The sequence below is a fragment of the Oncorhynchus tshawytscha genome, unplaced genomic scaffold (assembly GCF_018296145.1).
Source record: "Oncorhynchus tshawytscha isolate Ot180627B unplaced genomic scaffold, Otsh_v2.0 Un_contig_766_pilon_pilon, whole genome shotgun sequence".
NCBI lineage: Eukaryota > Metazoa > Chordata > Actinopteri > Salmoniformes > Salmonidae > Oncorhynchus > Oncorhynchus tshawytscha.
This window is the reverse complement of record NW_024609833.1, coordinates 2,608,806-2,628,990: the sequence shown is the minus strand read 5'-3', so window position 1 is coordinate 2,628,990 and position 20,185 is coordinate 2,608,806. Positions and strand designations below refer to the sequence as shown.

At 42.0% G+C, this 20,185-nt stretch overlaps 1 protein-coding gene across 7 annotated transcripts in view; it reads right to left on the bottom strand.

The window, feature by feature from the left end:
- Window positions 1-20,185, bottom strand: part of LOC112248918 (dematin) — an 80,049-nt gene that overhangs the window by 18,871 nt on the left and 40,993 nt on the right. For 6 of the 7 annotated variants that reach the window (XM_024418368.2, XM_024418362.2, XM_024418365.2 and 3 more), the window contains 9 exons: window positions 14,286-14,338; window positions 12,129-12,209; window positions 11,599-11,754; window positions 10,727-10,771; window positions 2,635-2,779; window positions 2,483-2,527; window positions 2,183-2,332; window positions 934-1,073; window positions 693-798 (listed from right to left, as the gene is read on the bottom strand). In XM_024418368.2, coding sequence (XP_024274136.1) covers window positions 693-798; window positions 934-1,073; window positions 2,183-2,332; window positions 2,483-2,527; window positions 2,635-2,779; window positions 10,727-10,771; window positions 11,599-11,754; window positions 12,129-12,209; window positions 14,286-14,338 — 921 coding nt within the window. The remainder of the gene's footprint in view (window positions 1-692; window positions 799-933; window positions 1,074-2,182; window positions 2,333-2,482; window positions 2,528-2,634; window positions 2,780-10,726; window positions 10,772-11,598; window positions 11,755-12,128; window positions 12,210-14,285; window positions 14,339-20,185) is intronic. The other variant, XM_024418364.2, reaches the window with a different exon arrangement.

The following is a 20,185-nucleotide window of genomic DNA, read 5'->3' as shown; positions in this document are numbered from 1 at the left end:
TATCTTATGTTCTGAGAACATGTCTACATGTGTATGTTTGGCTGTCCTTTGATGGAATACTCTCCTGATCCACAGAAAACTGGACACATTGTTCTTGCAATGTTCTCATTTAACGTGCCTAGAACATTGTCAGAAACTAGCTGTGAAGGCGGATGAGCGATATGCTTTTACAGGCTAGTCTGTCTGGCATGTCAATGTTTACTTACAGAATATAAAAGGCTGTCACGGAGAAGAGAAGATGCAGGACAAAGTCGGGGGTGGATGATTTTCGTCCCTAATGCCACACTATTCCCCATATAGTGCACTACTTTTGACCAGGGCCCATGGTCAAATGCAGTACACAATGTAGGGAATAGGGTGCCATATGGGGGACACAAGTGATGTTGTAGGTGGAGGAAGTGTGGAATCTTTACCATTTCTACAAAGAATTTTAAATGGAGCATATGTGTGATTTTGTGTTTCTTTCTCGTTTCCACCACACTCACAAGGTCACAATCTAACACAGTGTTAGTCAACCCCTGCACTGGGGATTAGCACTGGTTACCTGGGATGTTGCTTGTTGGTCAAACAAGTTAAATTGTTAATATAAGTAGTCCTTCGAGGAAGAAGGACCTTAGTTTCCTGGTCTCTTGAACATAAAAGGTTGATAAACATACTTTCACGGATACATAGTGAATCTGCCTCTCTCTTACCCATGTTCATTGCTGTCCGGTCAGGCAGTGAGCGAGTTTTCCTGCGGATGGGCACAGCTTTATCCAGCTCCTCTTTCAAGATTATCTTTCCCAAGTTCGACTGAATCTGCAGGGTAGACATATAGAATGTCAAAAGGTTTTCAAAGCAACCACTAACATTGAGTTACACTTAAGAAAACACTTAAGCGTGTTCAGTAGCCAAATTTGGGAGAATTTGTTACAAAAAAACCCTGTTCCGTACTTTGTTGAGCTCCTGCTTCTGCAGTTGCCGTAGTCCCCACATATCATCGGACAGGTCTCCATTGTCATATTCATCGTCCTCCTCATCCCTCTCTCCCTCCTCCCTCCTCCGGGACTCAGCCTTCTTCCTCCACTCTGTCTCTGTGGTAGAGGGGAGGCAAGTGTTAGAGGAAACCCTGGTACTACTAAGCTCTATTACTCTATTACTCTCCACTACCAACCCTAACTATACCTCCTCATTGAAGCTTAGTAGCTCATCAGCGGCCCGGCGTCGGCAATGTTAGCAGCCCACTGCCAATTTTAGCCATCAGCTTTACAGCGGTAGCCGACACTTCAGGCTAAGAGCAGCATTAACTGGTGGAACTGCTAAGGATGGTCGGTGTGCTGTTGTGTTGCTAGAGGCATGCCACCATGACCGATATCAGTTTACTGTACCTACAACGGTGTGCTGCCTCATAGCCACCAATGTTTTATAAGTGCTTGCTGGCTGGAATCGTTCACAATTAGGGTTGCAAAAGGATGGTATAATACTGGAAACTTTCAAAGTTTGCCAGTAAACTAACAAAATATTTCTAGATTTGGGGGAATTTTATAAGATGACATATCTTATAAAACCTTTTTGGGTACTTGAGATTATCACAGGCATCTGTAATTATCTTTGGCCTTATCACATGTAAAGTATATAACATTTTAAAATACAATTATTTAAAAATATAAAACTGAATTACAAAGCTGTAAAACATTATTCTAAATATAAACCATCAACTTATTGAATACGATTGGTGTTTAATATGAAGGTTTCAACATGAAGTGTCTTTTATATTTTTTTTTACACTTTTATTTTACTACCTCAATGTGTTTTGTTGTAAATGTTTTGGCACCAAACTGGTGGGATTTGTAAAAAAATAAATTAAAAAAAAGTAAATGCATGAAAGAGTTGCAGAGTTAATAAAAAAGCATCCCATTACTGATTAGATGCTTTTTTCATTAAATTAGGCTATTTTCTCTTGAACCATATGGTCTATCCACCAGAAACTCATGGACCATATGGACACAGATATTCAAAAAAAATTATACTATATATGAATACATTTTTTAAAAGTTATTCAAGTATAAATTACCTAAATTACCATAGATTACCTGTCAATTAGCAAAATGACAGAAGATTACAGTTACTTTGTTAAAATACCGGTAGCTTTGCAACCCTATTCATTACTATTCACAGTTGTGATTAATAGTGTGAGACATACCAACTGCAGCCAGGGAGGGGGGGCAGGGCCAGTAATCTGTCTCAATCTTGGAGGGTTTGTTGGGATCAGGTGGCTGGGCGGCAGGGAATTTAGATGACTCAATGATGAGATCCTCTATGTGTTTCCCCTGGGGGATGGATGCTAATACATCTAGAGACACACACAAACGCAAGGATATATACAGTAAATGTGCACAGAAAAACATCCAATGTTACCTCTTAAAGTCAAATATTATGCCAGTATATACAGTAAATTACTAAACAGTCAACACACAGACATCAATTAAGTTGCATGAAATACCTTGTTTGTAAATTGGTGGCTTCTTGTATATATTCATTCCATTATCTGCAATGAAAAGATAAAATGAAGTCCCAGATGAAAAGCAAAGCACCCTGAGAGGAGAAGGGTGCAGAGAAGAGAAGGAGATAAAGTGTGCTGATGGATTACAATACCTGGCCTGTGAAAGTGCTGTGTGGGGAGCTTGGTGGCGGTGTCTAATACAGAGCTGGTTTTGAGCTGGAGGTTTGAACCTGCTGATGACCCTCCAGGTGACTCCCTGCTATCCAGCCACTCCCTGGGATCCTTGAAAAGAATGGTCTAGGGACACGAGATTAACATTACCGTCCGGATCCTAATTGATATTCAAACCGTAACCCAAGCACATATTGGGAAAGTGCATGAAAAGGAGGGTTCTGTGTACATTAGATTTCATCCCTGAGTGAAGAAGCCAGTGAGGTCACAGCAAACAATAAGAGTGTAACAGATGCTCATTGTTCCCATGGTAACTGCTTTTTGCAAACATGCTTGTGTGGAGTCGTGGGCTTTTAGACAATGGATGGGTCTAATCCTGGATGCTGATTGGTTAAAACTGCATTCCTGCCGGTGTCTTTTCCACAAATAAAAAACCTGTTGAAATACCTATTTGAATCAAAGATGGCGTTGCAGTGGGATGTTTTGATTGTCTTGTCCCATCCCTTGTATATATTGTTTCCTTCTTCGTATACATTTAGTATATATTTTTAATCTAATTTTTCCATCTACGGACTGAACATACTATCCTGCAACCCGCCTCACCCTATGCGGTACAGATCTGCTATTTTTATACTTTAGAACCGTAACCCCCTTCAAGCTAGCCAGCTATAGCTAGTAGTCAGTTAACCACTGCTAGTTAGCCAGCACCGTTAACTGGGACATCTGCCAGCTTCAGCCCGGTCAACTTTCTGCCAGCCAGCACACCACGATATCAACCCAGAGCATATCGGACTGCTTTTCTCCACCATATCTCCGGATTCCAACCGCAAGCTCTGAACCTTTACTTTGGATCATCGCAGTTAGCTAGCTGCTATCCAAGTGTCTACTCTTGGCTAACATCTCTGTCCCGAAGCAAGCACCAGTTAGCCTGGAGCTAGCCTCGAATCTCCCGGCTAGCCGAATAGATCTATAAAGAATTCCTGGGCTTCAATTAACTCTTTGGCCAATTGGCCTGGACCCTTTGCTGCCGACAAGGAGCCCACCAATCCATCACGTGTGGTCTACTGACGTACCCGTCCGAGGGGGTTTTTGTCCCGAAGCAAGCACCAGTTAGTCTGGAGTTAGCCTCAAGCTAGGCCCATCTCCCGGCTAGCCTGAAGAAATCTATCAGATAATCACTGGGCTTCAATTACCTCTTTTGCCAATTGGCCTGGACCCTCTGCTGCCAACACGGAGCCCACCAATCCATCATGACTGGTCTGCCGACGTAACAGTCCGAGGCGGTTTCAACAGGCTCCCCCGTTACGACGTCCCCCTGAGGACCATCTGCTAGCCTGCTGCTAGCTGTCTGAATCTGTCTGAATCTCCGTGCCTCCAGCTCGCCTAGCTACTCACTGGAACCTGTGATTACTCGGCTACACACGCCTCTCCCTAAAGTCAATATTCCTTGTCTATTGCTGTTCTTGTTAGTAATTTTTGTCTTATTTCACTGTAGAGCCTCCAGCCATGCTCAATACGCCTTAGCTGTTGTTCCACCGCCCACACATGTGGTGACCGCACCTGGCTTAAATGGTGCTTCAAGAGACAAAACCTCTCTCATCGTCAGATGGCTTACCTCCACTGTACTCACATCCTACCATACCCTTGCCTGTACACTATGCCTTGAATCTATCCTTCCGTGCCCAGAAACCTGACCCCTTCACTCTCTTTTCCCGAACACACTAGACAACCAGTTCTTTTAGCCTTTAGCCATTCTCTTATCCTACTCCTCCTCTGTTCCTCTGGTGATGTAGAGGTTAACCCAGGCCCAGCAGCCACCAGCATAACTCCCATTCCCCAGGCGCTCTCATTTGTTGACTTCTGTAACCGTAAAAGCCTTGGGTTCATGCACGTTAACATTAGAAGCCTCCCTAAGTTTGTTTTATTCACTGCTTTAGCACACTCCGCCAACCCGGATGTCCTAGCCGTGTCTGAATCCTGGCTTAGGAAGGCCACCAAAAATCCTGACATTTCCATCCCTAACTATAACATTTTCCAACAAGATAGAACTGTCAAAGGGGGTGGAGTTGAAATCTACTGCAGAGATAGCCTGCAGAGTTCTGCCATACTATCCAGGTATGTGCCCAAACAATTCAAGCTTCTTTTAAAATAACCTTTCCAGAAACAAGTCTATCCCAGTTGCTGCTGGTTATAGACCCCTTCAGCCCCCAGCTGTGCCCTGGACACCATAAGTGAATTGATTGCTCCCCATCTATCTTCAGAGTTTGTACTGTGCTCATGGGGCGGGCCAATGATTTAGTTAAACTCCAAAGGGAATGGGACATGCTTAACACCCCGGCCGTCCTACAATCTAAACTAGATGCCCTCAATCTCACACAAATGATCAAGGAACCTACCAGGTACAACCCAAACTCCATAACCATGGTCACCCTCTTAGATATTATCCTTACTAACTTGCCCTCTAAATATACCTCTGCTGTCTTCAACCAGGATCTCAGCGATCACCGCGTCATTGCCTGCATGCGTAATGGGTCCGCGGTCAAACGACCCCCCCCCCCCATCACTGTCAAACGCTACCTAAAACTCTTCAGCAAGCAGGCCTTTCTAACCGACCTGGCCCGGGTGTCCTGGAAGGATATTGACCTCATTCCGTTAGTAGAGGATGCCTGGTTGCTCTTCAAAAGTGCTTTCCTCTCCATCTTAAATAAGCATGCCCCATTCAAAAAATGTAGAACTAAGAACAGATTTTGCCCTTGGTTCACCCCAGACTTGACTGCCCTTGACCAGCACAAAAACATCCTGTGGCATTCTGCATTAGCATTGAATAGCTCCCGCGATATGCAACTCTTCAGGGAAGTCAGGAACCAATATACACAGTCAGTTAGGAAAGCTAAGGCTAGCTTTTTCAAACAGAAATTTGCTTCCTGTAGCATTAATTCCAAAAAGTTTTGGGACACTAAAATACATGGAGAATAAGAGCACTTCCTTCCAGCTGCCCACTGCACTGAGGAGCGGAAACACTGTCACCAATGTCGTGACGTGGCCCTCTTTGGGTATAGCGTGCCTTCCCCCCCTCTCTCTCTCTCTCGCCTACACCCAGGCTGCTGTTATCTCAGGTTGTAAATTCCTGGAGGAGACTCTCTTCCTCATGGCCAGACAGTATAGAGAGAGAGAAAAGGTTTCACAGGAGAACAAAGGAATTTCTTCCACATCACAGAACTTCAGAACTGAACAATATTCATGTTCTGGAGAATATATAAACGGTCGGTGAAGTAGCCAGCTACAAAATTATCCATTTTGTACAATTTCATGAAACTCATGAGAGACAATACAGCCACATTACCATAACCCTGTTTATACAAGTGTCTCAGTTATGAGGTTTGCATCTAATTGTTGTATAAATGAATGAGTAAAGATGAAACTATTTGTGAAATTATGTAATGAGATTTTAAACTGTTTAATGAAGGAAACTCCAATTCCCTTTGGAGTTTAACTAAATCATTGGCCCGCCCCATGAGCACAGACATTGATCTGGCGTCATGGGACAGCCCCTTTCTGCTCTTCCGAATATAACCCCCACTTTGGGAATTCATCTTCAGACCATGCTTCTCTCAATTACGAGGGCTAGGGTTTGAGTGTAGAGACCAGGTTACCTTGATAACCACGAGAGGGCTAAGGTTTCAGACCATCTTACCTCGATAACCGAGAGGGCTAAGGTTTGAGTGGATTGCTGAAATCTTAACTATACCGCGTGGTTAAACTCTGAGACTACCGATACCGACAGAATAAGAACACATTTTTGATACTAATTACTAGTCTACAGCTTGGAAATATGTACCCGTTGAACGTGAAGGCCGACAACCGCCGAAACACCTATCTATAACAACTATTGCTGAATGTTACTCTGAACTATCCATTCTAACCACGGCAGAGAGAGAGAGGGCGGACAAACCGAGATCACGACGACACACTGAGCGTAAATATACATATTGATTGCAATTATTCCCGAATGAGTGAGCATTCATGTGCAAAGGATTAGCATTTCAATTGTTATAATTATCAACTTTGTAGTGTCTTACCTTTCGCTCCCTCCTAGGTACCTTTGTCTAACAAGCCGCCATGCCGGTATAACTATCATTTCCTTGTAACTATATCTATTGTTTGTTTGTTTACGCATTTCTGTGATTATTTAGTTAGTAAATAAATGATTTAAGACAATTGATGTATGGATGATTCATAGTAAAGACTGGGTTCGTGAAGATAAACCAACAATTTACAACGTTTGGAATGAGACTAACGTGAGGTAAAGAATAATTAATTAATTAGAAGACAGGTTGATCAGATATTAAAATTATTACTTTGTAATCTTAACATTTTCCTTGGTGCCGTGACTTCCTAGATAATTACAGTTACACGATTAGTTCAATCACGTAATAATAATTACAGAGAATTTATTTGATAAAAATAAGTCTTCAGTTTAATGATGCCAAAGACACGACACCACCGATAAATCTATGATGATCGAGAATTTCAATAAGTATTTTTCCCCAGCTGGCCATGGCTTTCCACCTGGCTACCCCTACCCCGACCAACACCTCAGCACCCCCTGCAGCAACTTGCCAACCCCCCTCACACACTTCTACTTCACCCAAATTCAAACAGCTGATGTTCTGAAAGAGCTGTAAAATCTGGATCCCTACTAATCAGCTGGGCTAGACAATCTGCACCCTCTCTTTCCAAAATTATCTGCTGAAATTGTTGCAACCCCTATAACTAATTCAACCTCTCTTCCGTATCGTCTGAGATCCCCAAAGATTGGAAAGCTGCCGCGGTCATCCCCCTCTTCAAAAGGGGGAGACACCTTAGACCCAAACTGTTACAGACCTATATACATGCTGCCCTGCCTTTTTAAAATCTTCAAAGCCAAGTTAATAAACAGATCACTGACCATTTCGAATCCCACCGTACCTTCTCCACTATGCAATCTGGTTTCCGAGCTGGTCTTGGGTGCATCTCAGCCACGCTCAAGGTCCTAAACGATATCATAACCACCATCGATAAAAGACAGTACTGTACAGCCGTCTTCATCGACTTGGCCAAGGCTTTCAACTTTGTCAATCACCACATTCTTATATGCAGACTCAACAGCCTTGGTTTCTCAAATGACTGCCTCGCCTGGTTCACCAACTACTTCTCAGATAGAGTTCAGTGTTACAAATCGGAGGGCCTGTTCTCCGGACCTCTGGCAGACAGTCTCTATGGGGGTGCCACCGGGCTCAATCCTCGGGCCGACTCTTTTCTCTGTATACATCAATGATGTCGCTCTTGCTGCTGGTGATTCTCTGATCCACCTCTAACGCAGACAACACCATTCTGTATACATCTGGTCCTTCTTTGGACACTGTGCTAACAAACCTCCAAACAAGCTTCAACGCCATACAACACTCCTTCCGTGGCGTCCAACTGCTTTTAAATGCTAGTAAAACTAAGTGCACGCTCTTCAACCGAATGCTGCCCGCACCCTCCTGCCCAACTAGCATCACTACTCTGGATGGTTCTGACCTAGAATATGTGGACAACTACAAATACCAAGGTGTCTGGTTAAGACTGTAAACTCTCCTTCCAGACTCACATTAAGCATCTCCAATCCAAAATGAATTCTAGAATCAGCTTCCTATTTCGCAACAAAGCCTCCTTCACTCATGCCGCCAAACATACCCTCGTAAAACTGACTATCCTACCGATCCTTGACTTCGGTGATGTCATTTACAAAATAGCCCCCAACACTCTACTCAGCAAACTGGATGTAGTCTATCACAGTGCCATCCGTTTTATCACCAAAGTCAAATATACTACCCACCACTGCGACCTCTATGCTCTCGTTGGCTGGCCCTCACTACATATCCGTCGCCAAACCCACTGGCTCCAGGTCATCTATAAGTTTTGCTAGGTAAAGCACCGCCTTATCTCAGCTCACTGGTCACCACAGCAACACCCACCTGTAGCACGCGCTCCAGCAGGTATATTGCACTGGTCATCCCCAAAGCCAACACTTACTTTGGCCACTTTTCCTTCCAGTTCTCTGCTGCCAATGACTGGAACGAATTGCAAAACTTTCTGAAGCTGGAGTCTTTTATCTCCCTCTCTAACTAAGCATAAGCTGTCAGAGCTGCTTAACCATCACTGTACCTGTACACAGCCAATCTGTAAATAGCATACCCGACTACCTCATCCCCATATTATTACTTACCCTCTTGCTCTTTTACACCCCAGTATCTCTACTTGAACATCATCTGCACAAATATCTCCAGTATTAATGCTAAATTGTAATTATTTTGCCTCTACGGCCTATTTATTGCCTACCTCCCTACTCTTCTACATTTGCACACACTGTACATAGATTCTTTCTATTTTTCTTTTGTGTTATTGACTGTACGTTTGTTTATGTGTAACTCTGTGTTTTAGTTTTTGACGCACTGCTATGCTTTATCCTGGCCAGGTCGCAGTTGTAAATGAGAACTTGTTCTCAACTGGCCTACCTGGTTAAATAAAGGTTAGATAAATAAAAAATATTTTTAAAAGTACTCTATTCCATCTTATTGCGCAAACCACTGTCTCATCAGCACAGCCATGCAATTTATATACTAGATCTACACCGTAAAAACAGACATTATTTTCAATTTCTTTTAAACTAGCATTTGGTTTTCAACAGTGGAGATTTGTAATAACCTTGCTGTCTGTCTCTGCCATTTGTAACATTGTTTCAATATTGAAATTCGATCTCCAGCTGTCCTATGGTAATGAACATGTGGAGACGAGACAGTGTCACACCCTGATCTGTTTCACCTGTCCTTGTGATCGTCTCCACCCCCTTCAGGTGTCGCTTATTATCCCCGGTGTATATTTCCCTGTGTTTCCTGTCTCTCTGTGCCAGTTCGTCTTGTTTGCCAAGTCAATCAGCGGTTTTCCTTGCTTCTATATTTTTCCCCAGTCTCTTTTGGTTCTAGTCCTCATGGTTTTGACCCTTGCCTGTCCTAACTCTAAACCCGTCTGCCTGTTCTGTCTTCAAGTCTGCCTATCCCCTTGTACAGTTTGGACTCTGATCTGGTTACTGAACCCCTGCCTGAACCCCTGCCTGGCCTGACCTCGAGACTGCCCTTTGTCTGGAACTGTGTCTGCATTTGGATCTCGCCTTGTGTCCTTATACATCGGCAGGCTGGAAGCTTTTCTCAGTCAGTCGAAAACATGAATCGGCATAATTTTTATGGATATACAGTATAAAAAAAATTCAATAGAAAAACACAAAATGCAGCTGATTTGCTGTCATTCCAGCTTCAGTTTGAAATAATTGTGTTTGCTGTGTAGTTGGCTCTCTCTTCTGAGCAGTGGCTTGGCAAAATCACACATCATTAGCTCATTGTAATGGATAATAATTTGAAAACAGCTTAAACAAACGCAAACGCAGCTACCTTGCTGTTATTCTGGCTACACTGTTTGACGTGACTGTGTTAGCCACAGTTGGCTAGCTAGCAAGCAAGGGGTAAGAACTTTGGCAGCCATCATGGCAAAGGAACATTTAGAATGAACTACTTAGAACAAAAAGTCTTAATGACTGGGTCGTGTCTCTGGCGACCGAACTGATAGAACGAACAACCAGCCAGCTTGGGTAGCAACCCTAGATTTGTGTTGGGTAATAGTATGAATAAATTAATGAAAATAACGTATTTAATGAAAATATGTCAATCATTATTGGAATATGTTGGTAACACGTTGTATAAAAGCAAGAATGTTCTCGAAGCCGGTGTTTAGAGGATAAATTGGCACGGTTCGAATATATCCTCCAAATACCTGCTCTGGGGGCATTATCACTTAAGTGTGTTTTTAACCATACCAGTGGAGCACAAAACCTTTCAATAACGATTCCATAATTATAAACAGTAGGTGTGTGTGACCGTATGAGAAGGAGATAGGAGAGGAGATGGAGCTCTTTATGGGGTACTGGGCAGTGGACTGACAATTAACAGCTCAAATGATTCCTCATCCGAGAGCACAGACCCCATCCATCCATCTTACCTCAGGAGAAGCCGGGTGGGAGAATGAACACGGAGACATGGACCTCTGAAGGAGAGAAAAGAAACAGAGGGCTGTTTGATCAGTTGAATTTTCTCCCTAGGCTGCATTCTTCTTTGTGGGCTTAGTGAGACATAGACATTGTTTGACAGACAGTGTTACAAGCCTAATCGGGTAGAGTCAGTTTTGACAGATAAAGGGAAATGACAAAATCTTATCACATCACAATTTCTAGAAAGCCCTTACTGAGTTCCATTGATCTCTGTAATAAGTCTGTGTCCCACATAGCACCCTTTTCCCTAAATAGTATAGGGCTCTGGTCAAAAGTAGTGCACTATATAATAAGGTGCCAATTGAGGCTCAGCTAAGTGTTTGCATGGGAGAGAACACTACACGCAGGTCAAACAGGCTAAATGTACCTGCCCTGCATTTCAATGGTGCAGCTAAGTGTTTGCATATATATATATATATATATATATATATATTTTGTTTGACGGATATGCATACGCGAGTATATATTAATGCATACATTGTATATAGTCTATATATAGTGGAGTTGTATACTATCACACACAGAGTTAATAGGACAAATATTAGAATCACTTAACTAGTCAAACAGGTTAGCTAAAAAAGTGTAATCAATGACAATTATATTATGTTTGTCTTGATAGAACACCACTTGTGTCGTAGTAGGACAGACAAAAACTCATATGATCTTTAACTGTTAATCATATAAATACATCCTGAATACAATAGGGCCATTCCAAACAAGAGAAGGATATCCACGCCTTAAACCTTAATGGTAAACCATTAGGATAGAGAGGAAACCCTTAGCGCTGTAATATGATGGAGGGTGGTGTGCTGTGCCCTATGACCTCTCTGCTTCGGGGCACCTCCGATAGTTCCAGAGGCGTGTAATTGAAATGGGGTTCGTAGATCATTAAGTCCGGCCTCTCGATGTCCAGTATCGCCTTGTCTTTGGGGATGGCTGCCAAGTCCTTATAGCCAATGACCTGATTGTCCATTTTGGCCTGGAAAGCGGAATATAAGAAGAGGGAGAACATGACATGGGATTGCATTGTCATGTGAGGTGTGTGTGTGTGGTCTTGTTCTTCTATCCTTGTGGGGACCTGAAATCCACCAAAGTCCCCACCAGGATAGTAAAACAAAACAAAAATTCTCCATGCGAGGATAAAGGCTATTTTCAGCTTAGGGGTTAGGTTAAGGGTTCAAATTGTTGTTAGAATTAGGGTTAGGGTAAGGGTTAGGTTTATGGTTAGGGGTTAAGGAAAATAGGATTTTGAATGGAAATACTTTTTAGGTTCCCACAAGGGTGTGTGTGTGCGTGTGTGTGTGTGTGTGTGTGTGTGTGTGGAGGAGTGGCTGCCTTATGGTGCAGACTCACTGTGATGGCCACGGCTAGGGATCCTGGGATGCTGATACCACGCAGGGAACACACACTCCCAGGTGAGGTCCGGGCCAGCTGCTGCTTCCAAACACACAAATTGTCAAAGGTCACAGGGTTTGACACACAGCAACAACATTGAGATTGTGGCTCAGTTAGTAGAGCATGACACTAGCAACTTCCGGGTCATATGCACTCACTCTGGATACAAGTGTTTGCTACATGGCATATACAGTACCAGTCAAAAGATTGGACCCAACTACTCATTCCAGGGTGTATCTTAATTTTTACTATTTTCTACATTGTCGAATAATAGTGAAGACATCAAAACTATGAAATAACACATATGTAGTAACCAACAATTTTTTTAAACAAATCTAAATAGATTTTAGATTTGAGATGCTTCACAGTAACAACCCTTTGCCTTGATGACAGCTTTGCACGCTCTTGGCATTCTCTCAACCAGCTTCATGAGGTAGTCAACTGGAATGCATTCCAATTAACATGTGTGCCTTGTTAAAGGTTAATTTGTGGAATGTCTTTCCTTCTTAATGCGTTTAAGCCAATCAGTTGTGTTGTGACAAGATAGGGGTGGTATACAGAAGATAGGGCTATCTGGTAAAAGACCAAGTCCATTTATGGCAAGAACAGCTCAAATAAGCAAAGACATGACAGTCCATCATTACTTTAAAACATGAATGTCAGTCAATCCGGAAAATTTCAAGAACTTTGACAGTTTCTTCAAGTGCAGTCGCAAAAACCATCAAGCGCTTTGATGAAACTGGCTCTCATGAAGACCGCCACAGTAAAGGAAGACCCATAAATACCTCTGCTGCAGAGGATAAGTTCATTAGAGTTACCAGCCTCAGAAATTGCAGCCCAAATAAACGCTTCAGAGTTCAAGTAACAGACACATCTCAAAATCAACTGTTCAAAGGAGACTGTGTGAATCAGGCCTTCATGGTCAAATTGCTGTTGGAAAAAAATAAACACTACAAAAGGACACCAATAATAAGAAGACACTTGCTTGGGCCAAGAAACACAAGCAATGGACATTAGCCCAGTGGAAATCAGTCCTTTGGTCTGATTAGTCCAAATTTGAGATTCTTGGTTCCAACCGCAGTGTCTTTGTGAGACGCAGAGCAGGTGAACAGATGATCTCCGAGTGTGGTTCCCACCATGAAGCACGTAGGAAGAGGTGTGCTGGTGTGGGGGTGCTTTGCTGGGGATACTGTCAGTGATTTATTTAGAATTCAAGGCACACTTAACCAACACGGCTACCACAGCATTCTGCAGTGATATGCCATCCCATCTGGTTTGCGCTTAGTGGGACTATAATTTGTTTTTCAACAGGATAATGATCCAACACACCTCCAGGCTGTGTAAGGGCTATTTGACCAAGGAGAGTGATGGAGTGCTGCATCAGATGACCTGGCCTGCACAATCACCCAACCTCAACCCAATTGAGATGGCTTGGGATGAGTTGGACCTCAGAGTGAAGGAAAAGCAGCCAACAAGTGCTCAGCCTATGTGGGAACTCCTTCAAGACTGTTGGAGAAGCATTCCAAGTGAAACTGGTTGAGAGAATGCTAAGCGTGTGCAAAGCTGTCATCAAAGCAAAGGGTGGCTATTGGAAGAATCTCAAATATAACATGTATTTTGATTTGTTTATTTCATAGTTTTGATGTCTTCACTATTATTCTACAATGCAGAAAATAGTTAAAAAAATAAAGAAAAACCCTTGAATGAGTAGGTGTGTTCAAATTTTTGACTGGTATTGCACCATACTTTATTACTTGATATGAAAAAATATATGAACATTCACGTTTGTCCATTTTTATAATTTATTTTTTACATATGGTTCTTCATCTGTAGGATTCTGTGTAACATAGATCGACACACTTAACTTATACTGTTTCCAGATAAATAGTCTGTGAAAACTTTACTAGTTGGGAAATTGAACTACCTCTAAAACATGTATGTGCACTCTAATTTGCCTTGCTTCCCATCTATATTGCTAGGGAAAAAATGCCAAATCCACTAACATTTCTTCTCCTCGGTGAATGTATGAATGTGACATATAGAAAAGCATAATTAAATTCTGTATGATTCGTCAGGCAACGCTCTAATACCAACTACGATCAATAAAAACCATACCTTTGGCATCATTTTATAGGATGACAAAAAAATATTCTCTTGATGAGGCTTCACTGAAAGAAAGAGAGTCAGTATTAAACAATGAGAGAGATGATCATAAAATAGAGGGACATAAAAGTTGCAATTCAATCATGCCCACTCAGTGGCAAGGACAATTGAAACATCAATTCACAAAAGTGTCACTCAAACGAGTACCGAGCAAATCATCCTTGAAATGTGTTAAGAGTGAAGTGCCATTGGACATTGAACAAGGCATTCAGAGAGATCATTGGTTGCTCATAGTACCAGTAGTAGTTCTTTATTAGTCCCAAATTGCACAATGCAGTGCCCATCACATTGCTGTATAATGTGTCTATATATACTACCGTTCAAAAGTCACTTAGAAATGTTCTTGTTTTTGAAAGAAAAGCACATTTTTGTTCATTAAAATAACATAAAATTAATCAGAAATACAGTTGACATTGTTAACGTTGTAAATGACTATTGTAGCTGGAAACCGCAGATTTTTATGGAATATCTACATAGGCGTACAGAGGCCCATTATCAGCAACCATCACTCCTGTGTTCCAGTGGCACGTTGTGTTAGCTAATCCAAGTTTATCATTTTAAAAAGGTTAATTGATCATTAGAAAACCCTTTTGTAATTATCTTAGCACAGCTGAACACTGTTGTGCTGATTAAAGAAGCAATACAACTGGCCTTCTTTAGACTAGTTGAGAATCTGGAGCATAAAGCAGAAATTGCCAAGAAACTGAAGATCTCCTACAATGCTGTGTACTACTCCTTCACAGAACAGCACAAACTGGCCCTAACCAGAATAGAAAAAGGAGTGGGAGGCCCCGGTGCACAACTGAGCAAGAGGACAAGTACATTAGAGTGTCTAGTTTGAGAAACAGACGCCTCACAAGTCCTCAACTGGCAGCTTCATCAAATAGAACCTGCAAAACACCAGTCTCAACGTCAAACAGTGAAGAGGCGACTCTGGGATGCTGGCCTTTTACACTTTTTTGGATACTACATGATTCCATATGTGTTATTTAATAGTATTGATGTCACTATTATTCTACAACGTAGAAAATAGGTATAAATAAAGAAAAACCCCGGAATGAGTAGGTGTGGCCAAACTTGACTGGTATATACACTGAGTGCACAGAAATATAGGAACACCTTCCTAATATTGACTTGCACCCCCTTTTGCCCTCAGAACAGCATTAATTCATCGGGACATGGACTCTACAAGGTGACGAAAGTGTTCCACAGGGATGCTGGCCCATGTTGACTCCAATGCTTCCGACAGTTGTGTTAAGTTGACCATTCTTGATACACACGGGAAACAGTTGAGCGTGAAAAACCCAGCAGCATTGGAGTTCTTGAAGGCACTTCAATCTTTTGTCTTGCCCATTCACCCTCTGAATGGCACCCATACACAATCCATGTTTCAATTGTCTCAAGGCTTAAAATCATTCTTTAACCTGTCTCCTCATCTTCATCTACACTGATTGAAGTGGATTTAACAAGTGACTTCAATAAGGGATCATAACTTTCACTTGGATTAACCTGGTCACTCTGTCATGGAAAGAGCAGATTTGTATACTCAGCGTGTGTATATATACGGTTGAAGTCAGAAGTTTACATACACTTCGGTTGGAGTCACTCGTTTTTCAACCACTCCACAAATTTCTTGTTAACAAACTATAGTTTTGGCAAGTCGGTTAGGACATCTACTTTGTGCAAGACACAAGTCATTTTTCCAACAATTGTTTACAGACCAATTATTTCACTTATAATTCACTGTATCACAATTCCATTGGGTCAGAAGTTTACATACACCAAGTTGACTTTGCCTTTAAACAGCTTGGAAAATTCCAGAAAATTATGTCATGGCTGTAGAAGCTTCTGATAGGCTAATTGACATCATTTGAGTCAATTGGAGGTGTACCTGTGGATGTATTTCAAGGCCTACCTTCAAACGCAGTGCCTCTTTGCTTGACATCATGGGAAAATCAAGGAAATCGGCCAAGACCTCAGAAAAAATTGTAGACCTCCACAAGTCTGGCTCATCGTTGGGAATAATTTCGAAAAGCCCGGAGATACCACGTTCATCTGTACAAACAATAGTACGCAAGTATAAACACCATGGGACCACGCAGCCGTCATACCGCTCAGGAAGGAGATGTGTTCTGTCTCCTAGAGATGAATGTCCTCTGGTGCGAAAAGTGCAAATCAATCCCAGAACAACAGCAAAGGACCCTGTGAAGATGCTGGAGGAAACAGGTACAAAAATATCTATATTCACAGTAAAATGAGTCCTATATCTACATAACCTGAAAGGCCACTCAGCAAGGAAGAAGCCACTGCACCACAACCGCCATAAAAAAGCCAGACTACGGTTTGCAACTGCACATGGGGACAAAGATCGTACTTTTTGGAGAAATATCCTCTGGTCTGATGAAACAAAAATATAACTGATTGGCCATAATGACCATCGTTATGTTTGGAGTAAAAAGGGGGTGGCTTGCAAGCCAAAGAACACCATCCCAATCATGAAGCACGGGGGTGGCAGCATCATGTTATGGGTGTGCTTGCTGCAGGAGGGACTGGTGCACTTCACAAAATAGATGGCTTCATGAGGTAGGAAAAGTATGTATGTGGATATATTGAAGCAACATCTCAAGACATCATGTTAAAGCTTGGTCACAAATGGGTCTTCCAAATAGACAATGACCCCAAGCATACTTCCAAAGTTGTGTCAAAATAGCTTAAGGAAAACAAAGTCAAGGTATTAGAGTGGCCATCACAAAGCCCTGACCTCAATCCTATAGAAAATTTGTGGGCATAACTGAAAAACCGTGTGCGACAAGGAGGCCTACAAACCTGACTCAGTTACACCAATGCTGTCAGAAGGAATGGGCCAAAATTCACCCAACTTATTGTGGAAAGCTTGTGGAAGGCTACCTGAAAAGTTTGACCCAAGTTAAAAATTTTAAAGGTAATGCTACCAAATACTAATTGAGTGTATGTAAACTTCTGACCCACTGGGAATGTGATGAAACAAATTAAAGCTGAAATAAATCATTCTCTCTACTATTATTCTGACATTTCATATTCTTAAAATAAAGTGGTGATCCTAACTGATCTAAGATGGGGAATTTTTACTCAGATTAATTGTCAGGGAATGTGAACAACTTAGTTTAATTATATTTGGCTAAGGTGTATGTAAACTTCCGACTTCAGCTGTATGTGTATATATATATATATATATATATATATACACACAGTGGGGCAAAAAAGTATTTAGTCAGCCATCAATTGTGCAAGTTCTCCCACTTAAAAAGACGAGAGAGGCCTGTAATTTTCATCATAGGTACACTTCAACTATGACAGACAAAATTAGATTTTTTTTCTCTCCAGAAAATCACATTGTAGGATTTTCAATGAATTTATTTGCAAATTATGGTGGAAAATAAGTATTTGGTCACCTACAAACAAGCAAGATTTCTGGCTCTCACAGACCTGTAACTTCTTCTTTAAGAGGCTACTCTGTCCTCCACTCGTTACCTGTATTAATGGCACCTGTTTGAACTTGTTATCAGTATAAAAGACACCTGTCCACAACCTCAAACAGTCACACTCCAAACTCCACTATGGCCAAGACCAAAGAGCTGTCAAAGGACACCAGAAACAAAATTGTAGACCTGCACCAGACTGGAAAGACTGAATCTGCAATAGGTAAGCAACTTGGTTTGAAGAAATCAACTGTGGGAGCAATTATTAGGAAATGGAAGACATACAAGACCACTGATAATCTCCCTCGATCTGGGGCTCCACGCAAGATCTCATCCCGTGGGGTCAAAATGATCGCAAGAACGGTGAGCAAAAATCCCAGAACCACACAGGGGGACCTAGTGAATGACCTGCAGAGAGCTGGGACCAAAGTAACAAAGTAACACACTACGCCGCCAGGGACTTAAATCTTGCAGTGCCAGACATCTCCCCCTGCTTAAGCCAGTACATGTCCAGGCCCGTCTGAAGTTTGCTAGAGAGCATTTGGATGATCCAGAAGAAGATTGGGAGAATGTCACATGGTCAGATGAAACCAAAAATATAACTTTTTGGTAAAAACTCAACTCGTCGTGTTTGGAGGACAAGGAATGCTGAGTTGCATCCAAAGAACACCATACCTACTGTGAAGCATGGGGGTGGAAACTTCATGCTTTGGGGCTGTTTTTCTGCAAAGGGACCAGGACAATTGATCCGAGTAAAGGAAAGAATGAATGGGGCCATGTATTGTGAGATTTTGAGTGAAAACCTTCTTCCATCAGCAAGGGCATTGAAGATGAAACGTGGCTGGGTCTTTCAGCATGACAATGATCCCAAACACACCGCCCAGGCAACGAAGGAGTGGCTTCGTAAGAAGCATTTCAAGGTCCTGGAGTGGCCTAGCCAGTCTCCAGATCTCAACCCCATAGAAAATCTTTGGAGGAAGTTGAAAGTCCGTGTTGCCCAGCAACAGCCCCAAAACATCACTGCTCTAGAGGAGATCTGCATGGAGGAATGGGCCAAAATACCAGCAACAGTGTGTGAAAACCTTGTGAAGACTTACAGAAAACGTTTGACTTCTGTCATTGCCAACAAAGGGTATATAACAAAGTATTGACAGACTTTTGTTATTGACCAAATACTTATTTTCCACCATAATTTGCAAATAAATTCAATAAAAATCCTACAATGTGATTTTTCTGGATTTTTTTTCTCTATTTTTTTCTGTCATAGTTGAAGTGTACCTATGATGAAAATTACAGGCCTCTCTCATCTTTTTAAGTGGGAGAACTTGCACAATTGGTGGCTGACTAAATACTTTTTTGCCCCACTGCATATACCCATTGGTTCTTGAAGAGTAACTTATACCTCATGATCTTAGTTCAATTGTCTTACCCCATCAAAACCCTCTATCTCTTGATAAGAGTTCAGATTATGACACTGATAAAGCTGCTATCCTTCAGGCTTACAAGCTGTTTTTTCATATCCGTCTGTTTGTCATTCCTGTTGTGAGAAAATACACATGGTCTCTTTGTGTCCTAAGTTGAAGCATATAAAATGAGAGAGAGAAAAAGCTATTTATTCTTCTGGGAGCACTCTAGTCCATTAAGTCTATGGTTGGGACTGGTGTATCTCCTAAACAAGATTTTGGATCAGATGTGTATGAATCCTTTGTTTCAGATAGGTTCGTGTCTCTGCAGAGCGGCGATGATGTTAAGCAGCCGGTGAAGATACTGCAAGACACTGGGGCAGACCAGGTCTTCATTTTGGTGGGTGTTTTGCTTTTGTCTGACTAAAACAAGGCGTGGAGATGGGTTGCATGGAAGTTCCTTTGTATAATGTGGAACTCGAGTCTGATCTTATTTCTGGATCCGTTGTCATTGGAGTGAGGCCTAGCCTACCGGTGAAGGGGTCTCATTCATTTTAGAAAATGATTTGACTAGAGGGAAGGTCTTGCCAAATCCTGTCGTTATTAAGGAATCCAGAGTAGAGCAACCTGATGGGTTATCAGAGAAGTACCCTAGTGTTCCCAGCATGTGGCGTTATACGTGCTACGTCTAAGAAAGGCACCAGGAGCAAGTCTATAGTTGAGGAGGATGTCAGCGATCACACCATGGTTGATTTGTCTGAGACAATTATGGGTGATTCTGATTTCAGTAAACCTCCTTAGTTGACTTCTCCTTTGAAAAAAACGAAAAGTGAATGACTTTGTAGGACCGCTGAAGGAAGAGAGGGTTCCTACAGTTCACACTTCAATGTCAAAGAAGCAGCTGATTGCTAGACAGACATACTTCCAGAGGAAAAGTTTGATGAAGAGAGAGTGTGGGTTACTTTGACAGAGATGGTGTTCAAATGAGGAA